At 44.1% G+C, this 10,537-nt stretch overlaps 1 protein-coding gene across 1 annotated transcript; it reads right to left on the minus strand.

Moving 5' to 3' along the window:
* PNP (purine nucleoside phosphorylase) lies at positions 1 to 10,255 on the minus strand. The gene is made up of 4 exons (XM_026084906.1): positions 10,174 to 10,255; positions 8,059 to 8,234; positions 4,402 to 4,592; positions 1 to 3,426 (listed from the first exon to the last, which is right to left on the minus strand). The coding sequence occupies exons 1-4, from the start codon at positions 10,216 to 10,218 to the stop codon at positions 3,209 to 3,211; spliced, it is 630 nt and encodes a 209-aa protein (XP_025940691.1). The 5' UTR covers positions 10,219 to 10,255; the 3' UTR covers positions 1 to 3,208.
* Between the last annotated feature and the right edge of the window lie 282 nt (positions 10,256 to 10,537).

Genomic DNA, 10,537 nt, shown 5'->3' on the forward strand with positions numbered 1-10,537 from the left:
TTTATTTCCTCCCAGTTTCTTCTCTACACATCTTCCCCCACACTTGCATCACTGTATTTCAGCATTTTGAAGCTCATCAACAGTAAAAAGAGCGTTTGATTAAGAGGATCTCCAAAACCAGATAGATGAATCCACTTGTTAATTGTATCCCTCCCTCTCTCTTCCAAGGCATGAACAAGATCCTTTCCAAAGTGCCCACAGTCCATCTAGTTATTCAACAAGGACAAAAGGCTGGACGTTCATACAGAATTCAAGCTGCCCAGGTCAAACTTTAATGGTAGAAAGAAGGGCCTCCAACTCCAACAAAGGGCTCAACTGTCATTTAGAAGGCATTTCTTTAAAAATAGGTATAATTTGGCAAACATATTTAACCATATGGAAGAAAATTTCAGATTAAGTTTTGAGTTGTATTCAAATATAAGTGCATGGTATTTATATATCTGGTTTTCACCCTAAAAATTCTTGCCGAGATGTTAGTACATATTACTTTCCCCTAGGAAGGGGCTGAAAGGTGTTTATCTAATATTCTAACTCTTCGGACTGAGTGGAAAGAGGAGCGTATTCAGTGTACCGTAGGCAGGTGTTGCTGTCAAACTCCTCTAATCTCAAGCCTAGCCTGAGGAATACCAGCACAGCAGTGGTCTTTTTGGATACTTCCCATCAAGATCCAGTCAAGCCTGATTCCGATTAATTAATGGAGCCTGATGAAATCTCAGCCTTAGCTACTCTGCCTGCTCACTGGTTACAGCTAACTGCACAGCTGTCTTCCACTCTCACTTGAGAGACTTTGTATTTACGAAGTATTAATTAGATGAATGTGAAGTACCCTTTCCTAGGTAGGGGAAATTATCTGGTCTCTCTCTACCCTGTAACAAGCACGTATTAGGACAACTTGTAGTCTGAAAAGGCAGCAGGTAAAAAATGGTTCCTTCTTTCTCTGCACATCTGCTACTTTTCATATTTCCTCACTTATGCTGTCGCCGTTGACAAGCAATTCACTCCTGCTAGACCTGAAAAGGCAACAGACTTATGGAAGGAGCTGGAGTCTGTTCTCCTATGCCTGTGATCAGAATTGGTCCCTGAGATTGTCTTGACAGTCAGACCAGTTGAACGGAAAGAGGTGCTGTCTCAGAGGGCCTAGCTCGAGTGTGAAGAGGCACTGAAACAGTGACTTGGCCAGCAGAACACTTCTGATGAATTCTCCACCTCCAGAAGTCTTAAAGAACAGGTTAGGCAGACATTTGTCAGAAATGATTACAGGTAATCCTGCCCTGGGGAACAGGATGGGACTGGATGGTTCCTCAAGATCTCTTCTACACATAAGGTGCTATTGTTTGACAAAACAGTGCCAGATATGCATGGCTTGATTTTGTTCTCTTCCTGGTGGCAACATCTGCATCAATAATAATACACTAGTTGAGACTAGTAATTGCAAGATGAAGGGCTTCAAAATAATAGCCATCTGAAAAAAATCACCAGGCCACAACATCTTTTTGTGCCCTTTACCGAAGAAATGTCACAGAAGGGCTAGCATCAATGGTAAGCAATCAATCAGCTAAATTAAGGAAGCCAAATTAGAAGCTCTCCATGACAAGTTGGATGTTTTCAGTTCAGACCACTGTGTCATCTGAAAACATTTAACTGTGACAGTGATGGGCTTTATAGAAAACTCCAGGATAAATGAATGGAAAAGGTTACCTAACAATTGCAATCACTGTTTCATATCCAGCTGCATCCACTGCTCAGCTTGACCTTTGGGGAATAATGACTAATGCATAGTTCTGGTGAATATTCACCATGGACTATCCATGATAGATCAGCGGCATGCTGGTAAAAGGGAATGTGGTAGCCTCTCTTGTTTGTTCTTTACTCACTGCTAGGTTCAATTTCTTCATGAAAAAGGACTAGTGAAACCAGAAAAATATCCTACCTGTTCCAATATAAATTCCATTGTAATTTTGCATCACTAAACTCCAGAAATGATCGATGTTCCAGTATCTGCTGCAGGGACYGCAACAACACAAAGTTGGGGTGAAACACTGGGCTAGACAGTGATCTTCTCTGTCTTGGGACAACAAGAGGTAACCCATCTCAGGTGCCATTGGCCAAACTAATGATCTCTGAGACATCTAGAAACAGATTGAATAAAGTCCAGCAGAGTTGGATCTAGATTCTGTTTCCAGTTTGGCCACTTATACCAGTGCATGGACAAATCATCTTTTATCTGAGCTGCACTTTCCCTGTCTGTAAAATAGGGTGACACTGATTCAACCTTGTAAACAGAGTGGCAAGGTGTGAGGGGGATGTGTTGCGGGAATGTTGCACCGTAGCTGAACAGCTACTCAGCTCTGCAGCTGATCTTGGAAGTGAGCAGAGACARGGCTCTCTAGTGAGACCTTCAGGGGATGTTAGGGGAGCACAAACCCCCTCTGAATGCTTGGGGATGCAGTGGCTTTCAAAGCTGTAAAATCAATTGTAATTCACCTACTATGAAGTATTGCTTGTTCCAGACTGATCTTATTTTATGTCTAACCCATTTTACATATCCAGGTCCTCATCCAAACCTCAGAGTCTCTTTCTGTGGACTTCCACTGGCTTTGGATCAGGTCCTAACACAGCATTCCCAGCAGCTGCCATACCCCAAGACCAGCTCTCAGCCCCTCGAGTTTGATTACCACGCAGGGGCTCAGTGCAGTGGGGGAGAGGAGAATCACAGCAGGAGAGTGCTGCGCTGAGTGAGGCAGGGGCACACAGATGAGAGACATCGAACGCTCTGCAGAGTAAAGAGGGGGAGTTGTAGCTCATGTTACTGAGGGGCTCAGTGCTGACATTTGGGGTTGGGGATCACAGAATCACAGAATGGTTGAGGTTGGAAGGGACCTCTGGAGATCATCTAGTCAGATCTGCCAGAGACCATCAGGCTGTGTTTCTTTAAGTGCCAGAAAGCTGCCGTGGCCTTTCCTGGCAGGGTAAAAAGGAAACTGGCTACTAACAAGGGCACCATTCTGGCAAACTTCAAAGCACATCTCTGTGCCTGACCAACTAAACCGTGGGGACAAAGATCAAAGGTATATTCAAAAGCAAGAGAGCAGAAGGGGAAAACCTCACCGATGGCTCTCCCCCAACACTTGCTAGTGTTCACACATTATGATGAACGGCTCTAGGATCTCCAGGAGAGCTGCAGTAGAGGCAGATTCAGTGCTGGAGGTCATGGAGAGTTTGCATTTTCCCCCAACTTGCCAATGAAGCGAGTGACCAATTTCTGCAGGGCTTCAGCCCGGACCACCGAGATGCGCAGAACTTCTTCRTGGTTGGCTTTCTCCTGACTGTTGTAGCTCATCACAGCTTTGTTGGTGATGAGGGAGACCCCAAAGACTCTGAGGCCACAGTGCCTGGCTACAATTACCTCTGGGACAGTGCTCATGCCTACAGTAGGAGAGGAAAGGACAAGGGTGAGTCAGAAGGGTCAGGATTTACACCAGAACAAAATCCCTCTAAAGCTYCAAGCCACTCTTCCATCTTCAGTGCATGCCCTGGTCTCATTTCTCTGCAGCTCTCTATTTCTGAGCAATGTAATAGTTTAAGGCTGTAACAGTTGTAAGGCTGTAATAGTTGTAGCACTGCCTTTACAACTCTGTTCAGCATAATGAGCCACCTATGTTTTATTCTTGTGTGCTGTGTCTCTGTTCCTAAGATGGGGCGTCTCGTGTCAGGCTGCTTGTAGCCCTGCTAAGAGAAGTACTGATGTGCTGTCTCATTTAGTTCTTCTCTTCCTTGGCTAAAAAAATACCATTAGGAGAAATGGCTTTCTTAGAAGTTGAACTCCTTTTTTCACACACAATGCATCTGCAGATTTTAATGAACAGACTTCCACAAGTTGCTTCAGCTACCCAGGTGTCAAGCTGGAGGAATCATATGGATCATAATGTTTACCTTCCTCATATGCAGTTGGGAAGGTTTCCATAATTGCTACCCCTAAAGCACCAGGACTCTCTTGTGGAGGGCTGCTTTGTACAGAAGGGGCACAGGGAAAATCCTTAGTGTGTCAGAATTTAGAAAATAACTGAACAGCACTTTATTTCTGATTGGACTCCACTCATTCCTGCTGAAGTCAAACCATCTGAGTGTGGGAAATTTGTTCCTTGGAAAATAAACGRAACGTTACACTGAGCTCCTTGTCTCAGACATCCATAAAGTGGAGAACTGTTTTGCAGATTCATCCTAGCAGCTGCATTAAGTAACTACAGAACTATGCAGAACTATACAGAGCTTATTTCTCTAGGYCCAAGAGACTTAGGTGGGGAGACAAACAGTGAAAAGAGTCAGCCTGGGGCCGAGTTCCTTGTTTAACCCATTGTTAAGTGCCCAAATGACCCCACAAGCCCAGCCCATGCAGYTTACCTACGGCATCTGCTCCCAGGGCCTGCAGCATGCGGCACTCGGCAATGGTTTCATAGCAGGGACCTGCAAGCATACAGTACACTCCTTCTCGGATGAAACCCAGGTAGCCCAGTTCCTGTGCACTTTCCCTCGCCAGGCTGAGCAGCTCTTGTTCRTAAGCATCTGACATGCAGGGAAACCTCACTCCGAACCTGTAAGGCAGGAAAGGACACAGCCGTGCTGATATTGCTTCTGCTACTTTCTCTCCATCAGGGTTCAGTAATGATCACCGTTTGGCAAAAAGGGAAAGATTAAGGGCAGACCTGCCTTGAATACAGTCTGTGTCATCCCAGCCTTGCCATCAGACACTTCTGTCCGCATAATGTTCCTGCCAGATCTAATCCCCCAAGACCCTCGGCATGGCAGAGATTATAGCCACTGGAAGGTCTGGCATTGCGTGCCTACAGTACAAGTCCTTTGGGAATGGTCTTTCCAAGAACTTTATCTCCAGATAACACTGATGGCCAGTTCTCTTTCTCCCCAATAACTGGCCATTGTGACTTTTAAAAATCGTGCATCGGAGAGTTGCTGCCCTCTGCCTCTCCTGCATGCCGGGCAGCAGAGGGGCTCCCAAAGGCCACCCCAGTGAGGAGGCTGGAGCAGGGCCTGGTGGAGCATTGGTAACTATACATTTAAGACTCACCGCAGTGGGCAGCCGTTAAACCAGGCTCAGCTCCAGGGATGCCCCATTCTGCAACAGCAAGGGCTGTTCTGTCACCTCATTAACACCCACACAGTCGAAATAGAAACACAGAGTTGGAGGTGTTGGAGACAAAGCAGGTGAGAYTTGAGTCCCTCTCCTCCACTATCTATATTAGGCTAGTCTGAAGGGTCCAAGGAATGGCTTTCTTTGGAAGGCCTGTTCTGCAGATGAACAGATACTGCTAGTCAGAAAATACACCCCAGGACTGAGCACCTGATTCAGCTTTTGGTTCCTGGCACAGCAGGGTCACACCAAGCACAAGTCAGTTCACTTTTCTAGGATATGATTGAATTTAGTTGCCTAACCATAGGCATCTAGCACTAGTTGAGATACCCTGGTAGGTCCTGTCTGTCCCTCAGCTGTCACTCCAGAGCATGCAGGTATCCTGTGGGTCTTATGCTGTATTTGCCAGCTCCTGAGAAAGGGTATTTATTGGATACTCRGTGGAGTCTCAGATGCTATTAAATACCTATATTTAGGCAATGGTGTCCTGCTCTTGGTGCCCTCCCTCACAGGAAAGGGGCAGAGGAGCACATCTTAAAGCTCCAGGGCCAAAATTTAGGTAACGTTCATCCTGTGCTTCAAAGTTGGGTCTCTGACTTGCTTTSGATCTTAAAATAGCCCAGTCCTGCTCCTGACTGAGCAAATCGTACTATGGACTCAAGAAGAGCAGAAATAGATGGCAAGGACTGGTGTGCTGCTGCTGAAGTAATCTGCAAAATAAACTTCTAGCCATCTTCTCCAACTTGGTTCAGTAGGAATGGATCAGGTCCCTTACCTAGGCTATTAAAGCTCTGGCTGGCTTTCATGTTCTTCCAGCTGAATGTTCAGGGCAGCAGCTGACTTATTTTATGTTTGTGAGCACTAAAATATTATAAATAAAAAATAACCTTTTCTGTCTGGTCTAAGGGAACAAGCATTCATCAGCACAAAAATTGCTTCTTCTCCTTCCTGAAGGCTGGCTTGCAATGCACAGACCAACCTCTCTAATTTATTAAATGCAATCCTCAGATTCTCGCATATATTCCCTTTTCACATCCCTGCATTGCCTCTAGTTTTCCCTCAGTTGTGCTGAGATAAATCCTTCCCGATGGCTGAGCCAGACTGGCTTTTAGCAGGAGTCTGCTCAGCTGAAGCAACACTCTGTGACACTTTGCAAGCTGATTCATAAAATCCTTTTGCCCATTTGGATGCTCTGGTCAGCAGTACAAGAGTCACATCTCCCAGAGCACTGCGGTCTTCACCAGGAAGCTGCTTTTGGGAGGCAATGAGACAGCTATGCTGCCTTTGAATGTTGTCCAAAGGAAGTTACTGTTTGGCTGGCATTTTTCCTCCCATTCCTGAGTGATTATGCAAGTCCAGAGAGCTGTCAACACTCCTCCATGTGGCTTCTTTGCTTTTGATCTTTCTTTCTTCCAACCCACACCAATACCTATAAAGATGTAAAGATGTTTTGCTTTAGATGGGTACTGTCCTCTTGCCATTCGAATTGCAGAACAGCATTTATCTTTTCCGAGATAATTGCTAACACCTTCCAGATTTCTTCAGAAGCAGAAGCCAGGTCTGGTCAGGAAGGAACTAACTGTAACTGGAAACCAGGCAGAACGTGTTGCTCTCAACCAGAACTTAATTTCTGGAAAGATCCRAGGACAGTCCAGGTGTCTGTCCTGCAAACACGTTCCTTTTATTAAGATGAAGGTACCACCACCCAACAATAGATTTGGGCATCCTGTTATCTCCATTCACTCTTTGCTCATAAATTACCACCTCCTTCTCTGCCTTTGTTCCCTGTCCTCTGGCTTTACACACCTGGCTTTCATCTGGATTCTTTTCTGCCTGTTTGGTAAGGAAATCATTCTTTCTGCTGTTACCTCCTTATCATCAAAATCAAGARAAGACTCAGACAACCCTGGATCTCTCCTGCTTCCTTCTTGACTTTCCTGACATCTGAAACTCTGCTCAGGCCAAAGCTCCAGTGGATGTGTACAACAAAAACCCTGGACCGCTACTCTGCAAGACTCTGACTTGCCAGCTCAACCAGCAGCAGGTCATGCTCTTAGATCTAGAGGTCTCTGGAGAGGCTGCCAAGACAACCAGCTCTCATCGGACCGATGCCTTCASTGAATAAATGATATCAACAGAGGCACCTCAGTTTCATGGTCTGAATACAAGAGAGGTTATCAGGAACCTTTGAGTTTTCATCTATACTCTTCTACCAACTTATTGCCTGGCCTCTGTTGTATCACAGTTGCATCACATGAGAAATGACTGTGGATAAATGCAGGCTGGAAACACTGCAGTTCACTAGATCACTCAGAAGGAACTGGCAGGGAGAAGGACTGACAAGAGGAGACAGCAGCATATCTGTTTTGCAGCCGGTATGGCTAGCCATGTCAGGAGAAGGATCAGGGTTCTGCTTTTATAAAACAAGCCTTCTGGAGATTTGCATATAAACTCCTTGTTGAATTATAAGAGAAGCAACAACCAGGGAAGGCACTTGGGGAAAGCAGGGCAGATGGCACGGCACACAGTTATTGCTTTAGCTTTTCCCTTGTGGGTAGCTGGATCCAAACCCTAACTCTCAATAAATACTTGCCAGCAGGTACAACTGGTGGTCTCAGCCCATGGCTGGAGTAGGAAAGGATGCATTGGCAATGTGGGGGCCAGGGGGTCAGCTGGGATCAAGGGGAGATGTGCTTTGCCATAGCACCATTGGAACTCAAGTCTGGAACAGCAGGAGATGAAGCAGGACAGGAGCAAAGGCCAGTGACAGAGCTGTGTGGGAAGTCTGCAAAGAACCTGCCACACAGCCACTTTAAGACAGTGCTATTAACCTTTCATAAAACCCTTAGAAATGTTCTTCTGCTCTTGCAGGTGCATGTTGCCCAGTTTGGGGAGGGAGGATGCGTTCTTACCTCTCATCATTTGGTCCACGCAGTGGATTCTGCCCTCCCAAGCCAAACATGTTGATATGATCTCTAATGAACATGATGTCCCCCACTTGGAAGTGGTGATTCAGTCCCCCAGCAGCATTTGTGACAATCAAGATCTCGACCCCCAGGAGACAGAACACTCTGATGGGAAAGGTGACCTGCAAGTACCAAAAAAAGACATCTGCGCAAGGAATATCAGAGTCTGGCATTCCAAACTGTTTGGTATTCCAGGAGCACTATGCTAGATTTGTCTTTGCATAGGCGGGATTACTAGATAAGTTGACTTTATCTTCCGTTCCATTCTTGCATCTTTTTGGAGAGGGATGGAGCTGTAAAGAAAATAGAGCTGGAGCAGCCATTAAGTAGTTGGTTAACTGTCCTTGCTCAATTAAAAATAATAGCAGCAGGAAAAGACACAATGACTGTGATCAACAGCATTAACAGGGTATAAAGGATGGAGAGGAGAGAGAAACAGTGCAGAAGGTTTGAAGCAGCTAGAAATCGCCTTCTTGGGGAGGCAAGGAGAAGGGGAGTTTGTAGAATACTAATATTCTGCTCACTTTCTTTGGGGAGAGAAGTAATCTTTGCAGTAGTCCTCCCTCATTTAGCCTATTTGGCTTCAATAGATTCCCTTTTCCTCAATTTAGCTCTGTAGACCCTCACATACCATAGCTGCGTAAAAGTGCTTTCTTCTTAATTAAAAGATCTGTTTCTGAGCCTCCTTGCTGTATGGGGAGGAGAACTAAAGGCCTCCATGCACCTAAGCAAGGAACTTCCCATCTCTGTGGGCAGTGAGGGGCCTATATGAACCTATGAGGAGACAAATCAATTTTTTTCCTCTAATTTAACCCCCCCCCCAATTTAAATAAAAAGCATTTTAATGTTTTTGAAACATATTAAAAACTAACTTTGAAATAAGTACCTTTAAAATTCAAGCCCACATTCACTACAGTTTCACTAAGGTCAAATAAACAAAGTACAGAAAGAAATAAGCAGATAATTTTTCCTTGCTGCCAAAGTCTTGCAGAAGTCAAACCACTGTGCTGGTTAAGTAACTACGTATGCACATGGACCTGGAGTTTAGCTGATAAACCAGCTTTTTACAGCAACAATGTATTTTGCAGAAACAGAGATTACTTTCTTCATTTCAGTTTATTCACATMAGCTTACTGCAATGATCAGCTTATCCAAAGTTGAGAAACTATTGGAAACTGAAAAAAATCAATAAAGGAAGGAATCAGGAAGGAATGAGGAGGAGATCTTCTAGTTCTAAAATGCTAAAGAAGCTGCAAGCAGCAATAACTATATATATCACTTCTTTCCCATGAACACCACTTCTTTAATAAATGAGTTAATATTAATTGAAAAATATGTTTTGATAAAYCTATTTTTATATCATGCACATTTAAAATAGTTTTGTTTTATTAAGAGGTAAGAGTGCTGCCAAGTATTGCAATTTATATTCAAATGCAAACTGCCCTGAGGCACGAATTAAATCCCAAACCTAACCAAATAAAGAACCCACAAAACCAGCAGCCAGTAAATAAGAAATATTATTTCCATTTTCTAACAGAAATCTGTAAACACGCATGTTAGGTTATATAAGTGCTTGAATTTACATATAGTTTCTATATGTTAACTGGGAGAATATTCCAAATTATACCAGCCAATGAGTTTTTTCTATGGGAGAAGAAAACCCTAAGAGATACAAACGCAAAAGAAGATTAAAACAGATTATTTTTATGACTCAAAGTTTCCCAATTGTTGAGCTAAACCRTAATTAAAATGACTGAGTTGAACCACGTAAATTAATCTGCCTGGTACGATACACTGTTTTACCCTGAGAGTATAGTGGGGCTAGCCCGTTTGTACGGCTGCACAGCATCAGCTTTATCTGGCAGAAGCTAGCAGACTTATCTCTTAGCTTGAATTCCCAATTTTTGGTTTTAGGAAGAGACCAAAATCTAAGCCTAAGCTGTTTAAATGCTCACTGCAAGAGCTAGCCTCCTGCAGCTAGCTATCAAAGCAGTCACTTTTGCCCGTCTTTAAAAACACATCTCTTCTGCTCTGTGAACGATTTTCTGCAGGAAAACTCACCGCGCTGATAGAGTATCCTTCATAAAAGTGGAAACGCCCCTGCATGCATACGCACGGATGTCCATTCAGCTCCCCAAACACCAATCTGCCAACATGCCCTGCAACTGTAAGTTAATAGCGTGTCATTTTAGTTACAGGTCTTCAGATCTGATTTTATAGGGGTTTGTCAGTTGATGCTTATGCATTACAGCAGGGCCAAGCACTGCAAAACCAGGAACTGAAAGTTCAGTGTAAATACCAACGTCAACATGCAGAAACACATGGGTGGATTATTATTATTATTATTATTTCCCAAAAAACTAAAAAGTTCAGCAGCTTTCATTGAGTTCTGCAAAATCTTCCCTGCGCTGTCCTACCATTTAAC

Source organism: Apteryx rowi, unplaced genomic scaffold (genome assembly GCF_003343035.1).
Source record: "Apteryx rowi isolate R43461 unplaced genomic scaffold, aptRow1 scaffold_653, whole genome shotgun sequence".
NCBI classification, from domain to species: domain Eukaryota; kingdom Metazoa; phylum Chordata; class Aves; order Apterygiformes; family Apterygidae; genus Apteryx; species Apteryx rowi.